The sequence below is a fragment of the Protopterus annectens genome, chromosome 2.part2 (assembly GCF_019279795.1).
Source record: "Protopterus annectens isolate FY-2018-M chromosome 2.part2, PAN1.0, whole genome shotgun sequence".
NCBI lineage: Eukaryota > Metazoa > Chordata > Ceratodontiformes > Protopteridae > Protopterus > Protopterus annectens.
The window spans coordinates 76,950,702-76,969,522 of NC_056730.1; the positions used below are offsets into that span (position 1 = coordinate 76,950,702).

At 47.3% G+C, this 18,821-nt stretch overlaps 1 protein-coding gene across 1 annotated transcript in view; it reads left to right on the forward strand.

The window, feature by feature from the left end:
- DDX4 (DEAD-box helicase 4) overlaps positions 1-18,821 on the forward strand; it is a 2,434,953-nt gene that overhangs the window by 554,845 nt on the left and 1,861,287 nt on the right. The window contains exon 8 of the mRNA XM_044063758.1: positions 9,286-9,417. Within this exon, the coding sequence (XP_043919693.1) occupies positions 9,286-9,417 (132 nt within the window). The remainder of the gene's footprint in view (positions 1-9,285; positions 9,418-18,821) is intronic.

Genomic DNA, 18,821 nt, shown 5'->3' on the forward strand with positions numbered 1-18,821 from the left:
CCTATTGGCTTCAACAGATGTGATTTCCGATCCTTCATCTATACCAGCCTTGGGTTCTGGACCCAGTGCCAGATCTGTTGATTCATCAGTCAGGCGGGTTACACAAATCCCTTCAGACTCTCAAGCTCACAGCTTGGTTCCTCCACTTCCTACCTTAGCAAGGCTTCCAAGCATCTCCCCAGCAGTTCGCAGTATTATTGTATCCTCCCATAAGTCAACTATGAGAGAGACTTGTGCTAGCAAATGGAAAATATTTTCTTAATGGGCAGAATCTAGAAACGTGTACCACTTTTCAGCCCCAGTACAAATTCTAGAATTTCTAGCAGAGCTGCTTCAGTCTGGTGCGGCTGCTGCTACCATCAGGGTACAACTGGCGGCCGTATCTAATTTTCATATTGGAATTCTTAATTCTAACATAATGTCTCTCAAGCTCTGCAAAGCCTTCATGAGAGGAACATTTCTTTAGACCCCCCCAGTGAGGGATCCACCTCCTTGGGATCTCCATTTAGTTTTGACTTCTTGGATTCTGCCTCCCTTTGAACCAGCAGCTTCACGTCCCTTAAAGTTTCTTTCTTGGAAAACACTTTTTCTGGTTGCTATTACCTCAGCTAGACACGTTTCAGAACTCCAAGCACTCTGTGATGTCCTTCATGGATGCATCTGCAGTCATAACAACTGGGTTGTCCTGTCGTCAGGCAGCCCTTCAGTCGGCCGGATTCCAAAGTCCGGGTCCGGCTTCGGCTGATGTCGCACTTCACCCGACGTCATCTCTGTTGGCCTTCGGGTATAAAGGCATCAGCCGACGCCATTTTCCTCGGTCTTTCTTGCCGCGTGGCGCCCGAAGCAGAAGCTGTTCGCAAGTGCCGGTCGGTCGGATCCAGAGATTACTTCTACCGAATACTACTTCGAAGACTTCTAAAGCTAAGTACCCCGTTGGGGACTCTTTCTTGCCTCAGCCGATGTCAGAAAAAGTTAATTGTTTAACCTGTGGGAAACAAATACCTCATAAAGATTTCCACTCTTATTGTCTGCCTTGTTTAGGCCCAGCCCACGACGTAGCAGCCTGTTCGCCTGTGCTTCATTCAACCGAGCACGCTTAGGCGTCGGTCGGAGTTTGCTGAACAGTTTTTCGGTTCTGATTTTGCGTATATTATGCCGTCGGATCCTCCGACTACCCAAACTGCTAAAAACCGCAAAGATAAAGACCGACACTTGCCCGCGGTTTCGGCGAAACCATGGTTAAGCAAACGCGAGTGTCTCTGTTTCGGTCGAAACCGAGAAAACTGATCAAAGTACAGCTGAATCTATCACTACCACTGAGGCCCCTGCTACTTCTCTTGAATCGGCCTCAGAAATTTTATCCACTACGGTGGTTGCCACTGACTTATCAGACACCATTCCCTTGGATGTCTCTACCCCAGCACGTGGTGCTGCTAGGCCTCCAGCAGCCATGTCCATTAAGGCCTTTGCCAGGGCTAAAGCAGCCAAAACTACTAAAACAGTGCCTGTTAAACCCCCTACAACCAGGCCCTCTTCTACTTCACAAATGCTTACTCTGGCAGAAGATTTAATTTCATTAATTAGGGGATCTCAATCTCACCCAGACAGGGCCTCTCAGCCCCCAGAGAAAAGACCTAGGGCAGAGCCCCCCGATCCTGTGTCCTCTGATGATTCTGCCGATGAATCAGACATAACAAACCAGCCAGAGGCTCCTTTCTCCAATTTTGAAGACTCAGATGCTGAAGAATCCATTCCAGCTGCTTCCCCACCAGAAGAATTCTCCATTGGGGAAACCTTACATGCCATGCGAGAGCAGTTCCAATGGCAGCAGCAGGATTTCTCAGACTCAGAAAAGACTTAGGACCTTTCTGCACCTTCCACAGCACAGGCCCTTAGCTATACCTCCTGTTCTCTCTGTGGTGGATGATGCCTTCAATGATGTCTGCTCTGCACCAGATTCTTTACCTCCAGCCCCTGCCAAACCAGACAGATTTTACAGGGTACCAGACACTCATCACCACCTTTACAAGGCCCCACTTGCAGACCCGAAACTATATCCCAGGGTCCCAGGGCAGTAGCCGACCACAGCTTAGAACCCTATTCCTTCTGAAAGGGAAGCCAGGTCATTAGACAGATGGGGCAAAAAGGTCTACACCTCAGCTACTCTCTCAGCTAGAGCTTTAAACTGTCAGTTTCACATGATACAATACCAAGAGTTTATGCTTGATCAGTTAACAAAAAAGCTATCCTCTGATGAATCTATTCATAAGAAATATGTATTAGAAATGGTAAATAACATACAACAGGTTAGTAACCATTCCTTAAAATGTGGCTATGATGCACTGGAGGCTTCATTTAGATCAGCCATGACTGGCACAGTGATAAGAAGGCATGCATGGCTAAAGGAACAAGCTTTACCGGATCATGTTAAAGCTAAGTTATTAGATGCTCCTATGGATAAGACCAGCTTGTTTCTTCATTACCTGCTGGGCAGGTGTACCAAAATGGAAGAAAAGGCAAAATCTGTTCAAACGGTTAAAGATTTCTTGCAGGTTCAACCCCCAAGGTTTAGCAGGAACTGGCCTGCCAAAAATTGGTCCTTTCCTGACTCCACAAGATCCCAAAGGGGCAGGAATAGACGTTCCAGAGGCAGAAACCAATCCAGAGGAGGTGCCTACAGAGGACGACAGTGGCAAGGTAACAAGAGGCACAGACACAACCACTGCCACTACAACAACACAACCACAGTGACTTAACTCTAAATCCGCCTACCAGGGAACAAATAGCAGCTCCATTAGGCGGCAAATTAACCTTATTTTCAAAGAACTGGCACTATATCACAAAAGACAAGTGGATTTTACAAACCATAGATCAAGGTTACCGGTTCCACTTCCACACTTTACCAGTCAAAAGAGGAATGCCAAATCTACCTCCAAATCAAGAAACAGAGGCTCTACAACAGATAATGCAGTTAGCAAACATGAGAGCTGTGGAAAGAGTGCCAACAACAGAACAAGGAAAGGGATTCTACTCCAGACTATTCCTAGTTCCAAGAAAGGAAAAAGTTGGAGACCTATTCTCGACCTGTCCACCTTAAATACATACATCATTGTCCCAAAATTCAAAATGCTGACCCTACAGCAACTTCTTCCCATGCTGGGCAAGGAGTGTTGGCTGGTAACTCTAGATCTCAAGGAGGCATACCTGCACGTCCCCATTCGACCAATCTGCAGAAGATACCTCAGATTTCTTGCAGGATCAGAGCATTATCAATTCTCAGCATTGCCCTTTGGCTTATCTACTGCGCCCAGAGTATTCACAACATGCCTGGCATCAGTAATCGCCCACTGCAGACTACAGGGAATTCAAATTTACCCATACCTGGACGACTGCCTGCTACAAGGGGACAACAAGAGCAAGCTGACAACAGATTTACAGAGGGTCATTTACTTGCTACAAGCACTGGGATACACAGTCAATTTACAAAAATCAAGGCTGATACCATCCCAAACAAGGACATTCTTGGGCGCGGAATTGGACACAGTAAAACAAATGGCATTCCTAACTGCAGAAAAACAAAAAGAACTCCCTCTTTACTTCTTGGCACTAACAAAACAGAACAAGTTAACAGCAAGAAAAGTATTGCAGGCCTTGGGCTTCATGGCATCATGCATAATCTTGGTCCCACTTGCCAGACTACATATGAGAAAACTACAGTGGTACCTAAAGAATTTATGGTCCCAACACAGACACAGCCTAGAAACAGAAATTCCACTAATTCCATGCTTAAAACAGGAGTTCCTATGGTGGGCTCAAGCATGCCAGTCAAACCCAGGGCTACCCTTTCGCAGATGTCAAGCAAGCCAGACCATTACAACAGACGCTTCAGACCTAGGATGGGGGGCCCACATGCTGGACAAATGCGTGCAAGGATTGTGGACGCAGGATCAACTTCACCTGCACATCAACCTAAAAGAAATGCTGGCAGTAAAACTGGCAATCCAAAAGTTCAGACCATTTCTCAGAGGGCCAGTTGATGGTAAGGACAGACAACACCACAGTCATGTGGTACATCAACAAACAGGGAGGCACTCATTCATACCCCCTATGCAGAATGACTTTGGAGCTGTGGAACCTGGCACTCAGCTACAACATCCAGTTACAGGCAATGTTTGTACCGGGAAAAGAAAATACTCTAGCAGACATATTAAGCAGAACCACATCGGATGCCCACGAATGGATGATACACCCGGACATCTTCAAGACCATCTCAAAGAAATGGGGAATGCCTCAGATCTATTCGCTTCCCCTCTCAATCACCAGCTCAAAAAATTCTGCACAAGGACATTCCACCCACTAGCATGGAAAGTGGATTCGCTCTCCTTCAGCTGGAAAGGCCTAACAGCATATGCATTCCCACCTCTTCCCTTGATACACAAGGTATTACTAAAAATCAAGGAAGAACGTCCAAGGATAATCCTGATAGCTCCACACTGGCCAAGGCAACACTGGTACCCACTGCTGAGGAGCATGTCTCGGAACAATATGTGGCCAATACCCCTGATGCCTTTGATGTTAACTCAGAACAACTACAGCATCATGCATCCAAACCTAAAAACGTTGCAACTGACTGCATGGAACATCACATAGCAGCAGCTAATCCAGAACTTTCCCAAAGAGTTAAAGACATTATTCTTGAAGCCCGCAGACCTTCAACAAGAAGGAACTATGCAGGAAAATGGAAAAGGTTTGTCATTTGGAGTACTGAAAGAGGAAAAGATGTGTCAAACATAGATATGCCTAACATTCTGGAGTATCTGGCCTAACTTCTACATTCAGGCCTGTCCTACTCCTCCATCAAGATACATGCATCAGCTATATCAGCAGAATACAGCTTTGATCCACCTGTTTTTTCACACCCTTTACTCAGGCAGTTCCTCAGAGGAATCAAGAATGTAAAACCTCCAAGGAAACCACCATTGCCAGCTTGGGACTTGAACTTTGTGCTAGAAAAGTTGACACTATCACCCGTTGAACCAGCAGCAACAGCAGACCTACAGCATCTATCGTGGAAAACGGCCTTCCTACTGGCAATAACCTCAGCCAGGAGGGTTTCTGAACTTCAGGCCCTAATGGCAGTACAACCCTTCCTAATCTTCCACCAAGATAGTGTCCATGAGGACTAATCCTACATTTATGCCTAAGGTGGTATCCAGAGTGTCTTTAAACCAGGCAATCCACCTACCTACCTTCTTTCCCAACCCACAAAACAGAGGGAAAGAATACTGCATACCTTGGATGTACATAGACAGCTACGCTACTACTTGGACAGAACAAAAGTAGCAGAAAAACTGACCAGCTTTTGTAGCCTATGCAACAGGAAGGGAAGGAAAAGCTATTTCCAAACAGACAATCTCCAAATGGATAGGAAATTGCATACGATTCTGTTACTCCTTCCATGGAAAACCAATTCCACAGAACATAAGACCTCATTCTACAAGGGCAACAGCCACTACCACAGCCTTCTTACAAGGAGTGGCAACCAAAGACATTATTGAGGCGGCTACTTGGACCTCCGTGCATACATTTGCCAAGCATTATAATTTGCCTCTATATTCCAGATCCCGAGCAGGGTTTGCCACTGCTGTACTGCAAGGGATCCTAAACACACCATAATCTAGTTTTTCCTCCTCCCTAGTTGGCTATGGTATTCTACCCAGTTGTTATGACTGCAGATGCATCCATGAAGGACATAGTACAGTTTTGTACCTACCATAAATGTAGATGTCCGAACTGGATAGCATCTGCAGTCAGGATTACCCTCCCTCCTTCCCCTCTGTGGTACTCCTAGGGTGTTTACCCTCCTAATAGCTAGCTGGTGGGGGGAGTCTTTTATGGTGTATTTGTTTGTATATATGTACATACATGCTTATTTTTGTGTTTACCTCTATCTTTTTGGAAACATTGGCATTTATCCAAATTTTAGCCTGCAAGAGGGCTACTGGCATCTGGGGCAAGAAACACTGAGGAAAATGGCGTCGGCTGATGCCTTTATACCCGAAGGCCAACAGAGATGACGGGTGAAGTGCGACATCAGCCGGACCCGGACTTTGGAATCCGGCCGACTGAAGGGCTGCCTGACGACAGGACAACCCAGTTGTTATGACTGCAGATGCTATCCAGTTCGGACATCTACATTTATGGTAGGTACAAAACTGTACTTTTGTCCTCCATATATGGTGTTTCACAAAGTTAGTTTCTATGAGAACCAGCCCATCCTTCATGCTAAAAGTCTGTTCAGAAAACAATTTAAATCAAGCCATCGATCTCCCAGTCTTCTTGCCCAATTATAGCAACAAGGCAGAATATGGTCTTCAACTGGATGTGCACATACAATTAAGTTTTTACCTCCATAGAACCAAAGAGCTAAGAAAGTCAGACCAATTATTTCTCTCCTATGCTCACATTAAACAAGGCCTTCCAGTTTCTAAGGTGACCTTATCCAAATGGATGTCTGACACCATTGCCTTTATCAGTTAAGGCATAAACATCTACCAGCAAAACTGAAAGGTCATTCTACTAGAGCATTAGCCACGTCTGTTGCCTTTCAGTCTAAATTGCCCATAGACTCAATTTGTGCAGCTGCCACTTGGGCAAACCCACTTACCTTTTTCTCTCATTACAAAGTGGATGTGGTCTCCCAGAGCAGGGCTTCCTTTGGTTCCACTGTTTGAAGAGTCTCTTCCAGTGAGCTCCCGGGGTCTTTAGGTGCTAGGGACGCTGTCCCAAACAGCAAGAACGAAGGCAAGATGGTACAACTTAACATAAAGAAGTTAGGTACCTACCATAACATTCCATGTTAGTTGTCTTTCATCTCGCCTTCCTTGCGTCCCCCCCTCCTTCCCCCTTCCTATAGGATTGAGAGGATTTCACTAATGTTTTACTGGCTGATTTCCTTTTTCTTGGTTCACATGCCAGGTATTTTTGACCGTTTTTACTCTGATCTGTTATTTTGGTAAATCAGTTTTAGGTTACTGGTTACTTTGTATGTCTAGTGTGCGCTGTCACAATTGAGATCTGGTTAGCTGACGCTGGGCATTCTGGGATAAGGGTTATCCTCGAGCCAGTAAATGGCTCTCAAGCTATAGAAGTAGGCAGAGTTGGAGCAGAGGATCAGCTCCGGACCCAAACGGCAAGAAGGAAGGCGAGATGAAGGACAAATAACATGGAACGTTATCGTAGGTACTTAACTTTTTTCCTGCAATTACCTCCTTAGGGGGTTTCTTTTCCTGAGTTTGATATTGGTATTTCTATTGGGTCATAGATGCACTCCTTGTAAGAGGACTTAATGTGTTTGGGGTCTTTTGGACCTCCAACTTGGCAGACTGTCCTGATTTTAAATGGTACTCTATTTTTTTTTTCTGTCTGTTCTGGCTATTAACATCTTTGCAAGGCTAGCTTTGTCAGGAGTTGTCACTGTAGTGGTCCCATGGACAGAGTCCTAGCTTTCTTGCTATTCGTGTGCTTTCAATTCTTAAAGATTCATTAAATTACTGTATCATAGTTTGAATGAGATTCTAAGTGGGCTGTAGCTTGCTCTCTAACCTGATGGATTTTCCCCCTTTTCATTCCTGCCACTAGGGTCATGGAACCGAAAATTTAAGGGGAGGACTTTCTTCAGGTTTGAGCTTGTGGATGGTGCCTTGGTCATTCTTGCATGAAGAGGAGTTTGGCTAGGACTTTCACTTAAGGTTCCAGTTTGTCACTTTCCAGTGCATGGAGCAGCCTTCAATGTAAGGAGCCTTTGACTCCCTGATCAATTTCTTCCCTCTTATTCTTTTAGTTGGCTGACTGCAGATATCTTAAGGAAACTCGTTCAAAAGGTATGGAGGAGTGAAGTTTCTTCTTGGAAGCTTCAGGAGGTAAGATTTTCTGGAGATTATCTTGCCTATTTCACTGGATGAGTTTAGGGGAGTTGCTGCCTTATCCCTGCCTGCCAGAGTCGGTTTAGGTTTGGAGGCTTAAGAGTATCTGGTCTCATTTTAATTGTTCTTCATAGCAGTTCTGCACCTTGCTTATGTTAACTTTGTCCCGTGTTAATTTTTTGCCATTGGAGAAGGTGCATTTTCTATGCATTTGGTGGTTGAGATTGGTTTAAGTTGCCTCTTAACTGTGTTGAACTTGGGGTGACTGCTGTATTGTTCCTGTCCAGGGTCTTTCCTAGACACATGTGGCTTGTCCAAAATTGAGCTGGAAGGTGCTGGGAACTTTTTGCTTGTGTTAAGATGGGAATGGGATCGGTTTCTTTCAATGTCTGCTGTTACTGTGCATCTTTTACAGCCTTGGATGCCTGTTGCTGGATTTTGTTTCAATTCAAGAATTTGTTGCCCTTGGTGACCTTGCGTCCTTTGTAGTACTTCTAATGCTAACTCTCATACCCCTGCCTTTCCTTTTCTAATCCTGGTTGCCCTCAGTCACTCTACAGGGTACCCCAAACACATTTATCTGATGTCTTAAGTCACTCTCAACAGTAATTGTGTGCTATGCTCAGGACATGGGTGAGCAGACAGGGAGCAATGTTCCCTGAGACTGGGAGAGGAAATTCTTGTGGCAGCCGCTTGCTTATATTGGCTGTGGGGGTGACTAGTGACTAATAGCACACAACTTTCTTTGGAGTTCTAATGCAGATCCTTCCTTGTTGCATTTTTCCCATGTGTGAGTGGGTAGTCCAGCTCGATTTTCCAGCTGGGTTGTAAATAAGGTTGTTAGAAAAAATGGGAAGCTAAATCCTGTGTTGCATGTTCCTAAAGTGGCATTGGGTAAACGAACCACTGGGTATGAGTGAATTATCTGTGTAAGTCACATAATGCATCACTGCAGTTCCTGTTCCACCCTAATTGAGTACTAGAAGAAAATTTTAAAATTGATGGGGATTGTTAACTTTATTTTAGGAGGCACAAGAAGTGTTCTCTTACTAGATCAGTTGACGTAAGATTTGTTCATGGGTTTGCTTAATTCACACTAGTGAAGAGTAATGAAAAGGGAGCACGTGAATATCTGCTCTAGTCATTTTATGATCTGTTTATTATACTGCTTGTGTAAAGAAATGCTTGCAAATAGTTTATGATGTGAACCAAAATCCGGCTTCAGAATTGCATATTTCTGATAGCCACACTGTTGGTGGTATGAAATTTGCATTACTTGACTAATTTTTAATGAAATATTTAGAAGTGCCTCTAGGTGCATTATCTCTCTAAAGAAAAACTGTATTGCATTTTTTGGCAGCATTTATGAAAATTGGTCCTCTTGACTGTTCCTCAGGTTTTGATAAGGAAAATAATTCTGGGAGCCATAATAGGGAAGGAACCACTGGCAGTCGTGGTGGCCCAAGAGGAGGGTTCAATCAAGTACGAGGAGGTAAGCAAATGTTACTTTGTCATTTTGTAACTGTTTTGCAGCAGAAGTAGATTAGTGTTTTTTTTTTTTTTTCAAATCCCTGGTATTGATGGATTTCATCTGCATGTGCATATTGCATAGATTATAGTTGAAAGCCTTTGACAGGTGCATTTGCAACTTTCATGGTGGTAGGGCATGTTCAGTTTATTACATAGGTTTAAGCAGTACTTGAACACAAGTTACCTTAAGTGATGCTTTGTGGTTGTGTTGAGAGGCTCCATTCATCGCTGTTCTGTTTGAGGTACAGAAACAGTGACTACTTTTTAAATGGTGAATAGCTTGACTAGTTGTAGTTTGGGATAACAGGGTGCTGAATCATACTTTGGTGATACTTATATGGTATGCACGTGTTTTAACTGTGAAATACTGTCACTCTGGTACATGGATAAGAATATTAACATGTCCTAACTGCACTAATCTGTGACCCATGTTTCACGTATCCGACTACCGATGATCTGTAAAAATGTAGGGATAAAGACAAACTGCGCAGGTCCAAAACTGCTGACGATGCTTCCATTAAGCTAGTCGCCAGTTTGCCGGTACTCTGAGGTGATTTTGCAGTCCCTGATGCCTGCTTTAATGGATTTGCAGGCTGCTACAGTGACCTGTTCTGAGTCCTGTATGCCGCGATACTCTACTACGGAAACTGCAGTTGTCTCTACCTTGGATGGGTCCAGAGCCGCTGTTCAGGCATTGGCTTCTGAGGAAGTTCTTTGGGTTACCGATACTCTACACAAAACTGACTACTTTCGTGTCTTCAGTTCTGTCTAAAATTACCGAGTTTCTAAGGCCAAGTGTACGAGCTACGCCTAAAAGACGACCCAAACTGCTGCATCTGAAGTAGGAGATTCATTTGTCTGCAACCTGTGGGTTATGGATCCGATATCGGATCCGAACCGGCATGGTTTTCCAGCTATGGATCCGAGCTCTTAGCTCCTCCCCTCACCTATAATGCCCTGCTCTCCCTACATGACCACAGATCTAGTTTGCCGCGCTGGTGACCAGATTGGATTTCAGAGCTCTTCAGCTAAGTGTTGTTTACTACATTTTACAGTGTTAAATTTAAAAATATTTAGTTAGTTTTGTGTGAAAGTTGTAGGTTCCCTATCCTTATAGCTTATAGCTTAAAGTTTTTAAGTTTTAATAACTTTTATAACTTTTAGTTATCCCTCCCCTCGCTGGTGCGTAGTGTGTGTTTGGGCCTGTGATTGCTTGGCTAGTTAGCTTTTACTTTTTTTTAATTTTCAAAAAAAAAAAAAATAAAGTAGTAGTAGTATCCTTAGGATGTCTGAACCCCCTAAGGCTTTCTTTTCGAAGTGCTCCGAGTGTGGCCATAAGCTTTCCCCTGCTGATGGCCACACTCGGTGCGTTCGATGCCTTGGGGTTGAACACCACTTCTGGATGTTCCATTTGTGCAGGGTTCAACCCCAGGGCATTGGAGCGGAGGTCGAAGCTGGTCCTGGCGGGACTTTTGCCCCCGGACTCGGCTTCGGCTACTGCTCCTTCAGGGGGTACCGTGTCTACGGTTCCCTCCTCTCCTGCTCCCCCTCCTCCACCTGGGACTCAACCTTCCTCTAGTACTTTGGAGGAGAGGGAAGCAAGAAAAAAGGACCGGAGGGAGAAGCACCATAAGCGGCGGGCCGAGACCTCTGTTTCGGCCCTGCCTGTCAAGCGGGCTTCTCCTCCGGCCTCCTTGTCTGCTGGTTCTCCCCCTCCTCGGCTCCGGTCTCCAGTGTGCTTCTCACCGGGACCTGAGGAGGAGGAGACCCGATCTCCGTCGAGGCTATCGAGGAGGCACTCAAGGCCTACCTCGGTAGCCTCGTCGAGATCCACGTACAGTTATCTGATGCTGATCTGGACCGGATGATGAGAAGGTTCATCCAGGCCCAGATGCAGATGGGAGTGCTCCTGCCTCCCCCCCTCTGGGGGGGAGCTCGACCCCTTTCTTTAAACCTATAGCTCCTTCTCCGACCCGCTACCCGGGTTCGGAGCGGTTGGAGCCGAGCAGCTTCGGAGCCGGGGGTGGGTCGGCGCCGATAGTACTGGGTACTTCGGATCCGACCCTGCCCTAGAGTGCTTCGGATCCGACCTCTCGGAGCCTGGATCCGAGCTTCGGATCCGGGGGGATCAGTGCTCCTTCGGCGCCGTCTGTGTCAGAGCGCACTGCCCCTTCGGATCCGGGTGCTTAGGTGCCGGCTCCGATCCACTCTTCGGATCCGAGGGGGAGCCGATTATCGGATCCTTTGGTCGAGGTTGGCTCCCCCTCGGCTTTTGATGTAGTGGAGAGGGCCCTGTTGAGGGTTTCCGGACCCCCGGAACTTGCTTCGGCTCCTTCCCGCGCTCCATCTGCACTGGGCCAGGATTCCATCATCCGGCCACTGGGACAGCCCGCTCCTTTGCCCCAAGTTGTTCCTTTGGAACATGACACTGCTTGCGAGGGGTCCTCTGACAGCCCCCCTGAGGATGCCCCTCGCAAGCATACGTGCAAAAGGAGTCACATAGACTCCCCCGAGTCTCTCACATAAGACACGGATTTGGCGGAAGGGGAAGGCTCCCCAAGATCACCCCCCGAGGATGTCTCCTTTGGAGACATCATGGAAATGCTTCGCATAAGGGGGGGGGGGGGTGGTCTGCCCTCAAGTCTTCCTCGGACGAGTCCATGTTCTTGGAGGCATTTTGAAGCGGGCCTGTCTACCTCTTGGGTGTCCCCTCCTGCCGACCCCCTGGTGGACCTAATTACCACCAGGGCGTGGAAGGATCCGGACACCGTGGAGCCAATCCCCAAAAGGCCGGACCGTATCCTTAGTGCCCCGGCTGACCTTGCCCACTGGAGCAAGGGGCCTCCGGTAGATGCCATGTTGACTGCGGCAGCCACCAAGAGGGAACTTGCTCAGGAGAGTCCCTCAGTCCATCCCCGAGCAAGGAGTCTCGGATGATGGACCGCTTGGGGAAGCGAATGTTTAGTTCAGCGACCTTTTCAGTGAGGGCGCTGAACTACTTGGCACATGTGATTAGGATGCAGCGCGATCTTATCAAGGAATACGCTGCATCCCCCCCAGAGTCCATGTCGGAGGCGGACAAACTGTTGCACTCCACCCGTATGGCCACTCTCAGGTCCGTGACTAATACCTCTATGCGGTTACTGTCCCATGCTACGGAGGGAGCCGCTAGAGCCGCAGGTACAGGCCTAGTTACTAGACGTCAGGCCTGGCTTCGCCATTGCGATTTCACGGAGCCCTTCAAGGCGTCATTCGCGAACGCTCCCTTAGATGGTTCTGCCCTCTTTGGCAAAACTGTTCGCAATACTTTGACCCAGAGCGAGAAGGACGGGAAGACGCTGTCTGCCGTCTGAATCCGCTTCTCTGTGCCCCAGAGGCCCTATTCTAGGAACCAAAAGGGCCAGAAGAAGATGTGGTTCCGGAAGTCGCAGCAGTCCCAACCCGCTCCGGACAACCAGTCCTTCCGTGGCAGAGGAGGACAGGGAGGACGCCGCCCCAGGGGCAGAGGGGCTCCCAGGAACTTCGGGTCCAGAGAACCTTTCTCTGAACGGCCCGCGCAGCAGCCCTGAAGGGTTGCCCGGCTGCTCCACTCTGGAGGCAGTCGGGGGACGTTTTCCGGAGCACCTAGCGGCATGGGAGTCCATAACATCAGACCGCTGGGTCCTCCGCATCATATCCAGAGGATACCGCATTCCATTTAATCACATCCCAAAATTGAAGTCCCTCCCCGACGGTCCACCCGGTCAGTAGGAGGCCGCTTTAGCAGAAATTGGCCATCTGCTGAAGAAAAGAGCCATCCAGCCCGTCCCCCCAGACCAGATCGGATCAGGGTTCTACTCAAGGTTCTTTTTAGTGCCAAAAAAGACGGGGGATCTAAGACCAATATTAGACCTTTCACTCTTGAACCTGGCAGTTCCCAAGGAGAAGTTCCGAATGGTTACCTTGCATTCCATTCTCCCCCTTCTGGGAGAAAATCACTGGATGTGCTCTGTAGACTTCAAGGATGTGTACTACCCCATTCTAATGGACAGACGCTCCAGGAGGTTTCTTCGCTTCCGGCTGGGAGCCAGTCACTACCAATTCAGGGTCCTACCCTTTGGTCTCACCACAGCCCCCAGGGTGTTCAAAGTATTAGCAGTGGTAGCGGCCCACCTGAGGCTTCAGGGGGTACAGGTTTTCCCTTACCTGGACGACTGGCTCCTCACCGCCCCAACAAGGCATCTACTGTTATTGGCGCGAGATTCCTTACTCCATCTAGCTCCCCGTCTGGGCATCACAATAAATGAAGAAAAGTCCAACCTAGCCCCTACGCAATTCATAGATTTTATAGGTGCCAGGTTAGACACGAGACAGTTAAGAGCCTTCCTCACTGCGGACAGAATTCAGAATCTGCAGCTCCAGGTGCGGGCCATCCTCCACTCCAGCTCAGTTCCGGCGGAGTTGGTCCTGAGGGCTCTAGGGTCCATGGCAGCAGCGATAGCTCTTCTTCCTCTCGCCAGGTTCAATATGCGGGTCCTTCAATGGACACTCCTAGTTCAGTGGTCTTATCTTGCTCTTCCTATGCATCATCCCATTGCGATCAGCAAGGCTTGCAAGCGGTCCCTCCTGTGGTGGCTCCACTCACAAGATCTCCACGGAGGCCGCCCCTTTTGTGCTTCTCCCCCTCTCGCCACGGTGACCACGGACGCCTCCCGCCTCGGGTGGGGGGGGCATTTTGCAGGCCGGACGGTCCAAGGCACGTGGAACGATTCAGAGACCTTACTGCATATCAATGTTCTAGAGATGAGAGCAGTGCTCTTAGCATTGCAAGCACTACAGGCCTTTCTTCCCTTGGGAACTATTGCAATTCAGTCGGACAACATGTCTGTCGTCTGGTACATCAACAAACAGGGGGGAACCAGGTCTTACCCTCTTTGTCGAGAAGCCATGAGAGTGTGGGAATGGGCAATCTCCACCAACCGCTTTCTCATTGCAACGCATATTCCGGGTCGGTCCAACATCCTTGCGGACAAACGCAGTCGCACCATTCTCTCCCCTTACAAGTGGTCTCTCAATGCTCAGGTAGCAAAACGCATCTTCGCACGGTGGGGAACTCCTTGTTGCGATCTTTTTGCGTCTCCCTCAAACACCAATTGCGACAGTTTTTTCGCTCTAATCCCTCCTCCCGGAGATACCCCAAGAGACGCTCTGGTGCATGCTTGGCCCCCCGGTCGTCTTTATGCTTACCCCCCTTTGCCTCTGATGCTCCAAGTTCTTAAGAAAGCCTCTCGGTTGGGGTGCAGAATGATTCTCATTGCCCCATTCTGGCCTCGACAGATCTGGTTCCCTTTCCTAAGGTCTCACTCAGTGAATCCTCCTTGGATTCTAGATCCCATTCCGGATCTGATATCTTACCCGTCCCATCTATCAACCCCGAATCTGGACAACCTGAAGCTAACTGCTTGGCTGCTCCAGTTCCACTCCTAATCAGGACTCCCTGTATTTCGTCTCCAGTTAAGGCCATCCTGGTAGCGGCTCATAAACCATCTACCAGGAAAGTTTACCGCAGCAAGTGGAAACTTTTCTCCATTTGGGCGGAGCGGCAAGGTCTAGACCCCTTAACAGTTCCCCTTCCTCTGGTGCTTGACTTCCTAACCACTCTTTTTAATGATGGTGCCTGCAGTTCCACGGTCAAAGTGCAGCTTGCGGCAATTTCTCACTATCATATTGGTCAAGACTCCAGTCCACTGATGTCTGCCAAATTGTGTAAGATTTTCGTAAAAGGTACTTTTCTCCTCAGACCCCCTGTAAAGCAAGTGGTTCCTCCTTGGGACCTTTCATTGGTTCTTCAGGCCTTGACCGCTCCCCCCTTCGAACCTGCGGCTACGGTAGATCTGAAATTTTTATCTTTCAAGACTGCCTTTTTAGTAGCCATTACCTCGGCCAAGAGAGTTTCAGAACTTCAAGCCTTATCCATCAAGCCTCCTTACTTGGTCTTTCATCCGGACCATGTATACCTCAGGACCTTACCCGTCCTTTCTTCCTAAGGTAGCTTCTGAAGCAAATAATCAATCCATTAACCTCCCTGTTTTCTTTCCTAAATATCAAAACAAAGGTGAATACAAGCTATATTCCTTAGATGTTCACAGGCAACTTAGATTTTATCTTAACAGGACAGCTGGTCATAGGCAATCCGACCAGTTGTTTATTTCCTTTGCTAAATTCAATTTGGGTAAACCAATTTCCAAAGTCTCCTTATCACGCTGGATTTCGCAGTGCATCTTATTGGCTTATCAAGCTTCTGGAAGGCCCGCACCGGAGGGAGTACATGCCCATTCAACCCGGTCAGTTTCTACTTCAGCGGCCTTTAAAGCTAGGATTCCTCTGGATGATATTTGTTCAGCAGCCCACTTGGGCTTCATCTCATACCTTTATTTCCCACTACAAGTTTGATATTACATCTAGAGGTAGAGCATCCTTTGGCTCCGCGGTGCTCCGGAATATCCTTCCATGATGGCCGCCCAAGATTCAGGTAGCTGGGGACTCTGTCCCACAGGTTGCAGACAAATGAATCTCCTACTTCAGATTTAGAAGTTATGTACTCACCATAACGTTCCATCTGAGTAGGTGTATTCATTTGTCTGCAACCATCCCGCCCTCCTATCCCCCTGGCATTGTCAGTTTCCTGCATATTATGTGTTACCCTTTTCATGGTATTTTTATTGATGGCAAACTCGATCTGAGGTCATGTAGGGAGAGCAGGGCATTATGGGTGAGGGGAGGAGCTGAGAGCTCGGATCCATAGCTGGAAAACCATGCCGGTTCGGATCCGATATCGGATCCATAACCCACAGGTTGCAGACCAATGAATACACCTACTCAGATGGAACGTTATAGTGAGTACATAACTTCTAATTCCTTAACACAACATCAAATGCTTAAAATGGCAGAAGTCCTGATTCTCTTAGCAGGGGAAGGCTGGCTTCCCCTCATCAGCATAAAGAGACCTGTCCCCAGCAGCTTTAACTGACCAAGAGTCCATTTCTAGGTTTCTGAATATGAAGACATGCCTTTATCTGCTTTTGAGGATTTTGATGCAGAGTACTCCATTCCCTCTGCTTCGCCTCCAGAGGATTTTTCTCTTGGTGAAACACTACATACTTTAAGAGAGCATTTCCACTTGGAATGCCAGGATTATCCTCAGTCCAAAAAAGACTATTTTCAGATTTGCCATAACAGACCTTTACCTATCCCTCCTGTTTTGGGTGTTGTGGATGATGATTTTATGGAATCCAACCCCTGACAATTTACCCCATGCTCCAAGGAAATGGGTACTACAGAGTCCCTGACTCTGTCAAATTTCTTTACAAAAATCCTACTGCTGACCTAGAGGTTATTTCCCAGGGGCCTAAATGTGTAAAAGCATCTTCATCTAAGAATCCCACCCCTTCGGACAGGGATTTCCGAGCTTTAAACAGATGGGGTAAAAAAAGTATACACCTCTACAACACTCAATATTAGGGCATTGAATTGCCAGTTTCACATGCTGAAATACCAGCAACATATATTATGGAACTTAAGCAAAAGTTATCTACCTTTACTGGCTGCAGAAAATAATTACAGGAACATATGCATTCTGCAAGCCAAGTCAGCAAGCATACCTTGCAAATGTGGCTTTGACGCCCTAGAAGCATCTTGCAGGGCAGCAGTCACTGTTTCTGTACTGAAAAGACATGCTTGGCTTAAGGAGCAGATCTTGCCAGACCATGTCAAATCAAAATTACTAGAAGCTCCTTTGAACAAGGACAATCTGTTTGACTTATCAACTCCACTCCTCGCCTCTGCCCAAGTGATCGTGCCCCTAGGTGGAAAACTTGCCCATCATGCAAAAAACTGGACCTCCATCAAAGACCGATGGGTCCTCAGCATTGTATCCCAGGGGTACAAATTTTACTTCTACACACTGCTAACCCCGAAAGGGTTCCCAGACCTTCCTCCAAACCAGTGGGCAGATGCACAAAACCAAGTTCAATCTATGCTCTCCATAAAGGCAATTCAACCTGTTCCTGCAGAACAGATATGTCAAGGGTTCTATTTCAGGCTTTTCTTGGTACCCAGAAAAGAGGGCACTTGGCGCCCAATCCTAGATCTTTCCATTCTAAACACCTTCCTGGTGGTACCAAAATTCAAAATGCTCACCCTTCAGCAGCTTCTTCCTGTGCTGTCCAAAGATGCCTGGTTAACCAACCTAGACTTATAAGAAGCCTATCTGCACATCCCTATCAGGAAGTCATGCAGGAAATACCTACGTTTCAGGGCAGGATCTATGCATTATCAATTCTATGCACTTCCCTGTGGCTTATCCACTGTTCCCAGAGTTTTCACAAAATGCCTGGGTCCAGCCATTGCCTATTACAGACAGAGAGAAATTCAATTTTACCCTTAGTTGGACGATTGCCTGATTCAGGCAGACAGGAAAAGCTGTTGCAGCACCTGATATTTGTAAAGAACCTTCCAACCTCACTGGGGTACACTGTCAATGAAAATCAAAATTAGTCCCCAGTCAAAAGGTTGTATTCCTGGGAGCAAGCTTGGACACAGCCTCCCAGGTGGCATTCCTTACTCCAGAAAAGCAAGCCTATCCAACAGGCTACTTCACTCAAATGGCCACCAGAACCCAGCTATCCACAAGGAAAATCCTGCAGGCCCTAGTGTTCATGGCCTCTTGCATTCTACTAATTCCATATGCCAGACTGCATATGGGGAAGTTGCAGTGGTACTTGGCCTTTGGTGCCAACATTCTCGGGACCTGGAAACAGTCATAACTATCATACCTTGTCTAAGGACAGAGTTTCTTTGGTGAGCAGCAGCATGCAACCACAACAAGGGACTTACCTTTAGTCAACCCCACGCTGCCCAGACTCTAACCACAGACACATTAGACTATGCCTGGGGGGCACATCTGGCCGACTAGTGCATTCAGGGCCAATGGAGCCCAAGTCAAATTCATCTACACATCTACTAAGCCCTTCAGGAAATATGACCAGTTGCTAGTCAGTTTTGCACCAGGGACAGAGTTCAAGACCATTTCAAAACTAACAATTTCCAAATAGCACACTATTTCTGCTACAAACACCATGGGAAACAACTCCTCGGGGTTAGAACGCATTCCACTAGGGCAACGTCTACCTCTACAGCATTCCTCAGGGGAGTCCATACCAGGGACATTCTGGAAGCTGCTACCTGGAGTTCTGTTCACACCTTCAAGCATTGCCACCTGCCTATCACTTCCATATCCAGGGCGGGTTTTGCAGCAGCAGTCCTGCAGGGCATTTTAGGCAGCCCCAACTCTTCTTAACTGCCTCCACCCTTTCTTCAGCTTTGGGA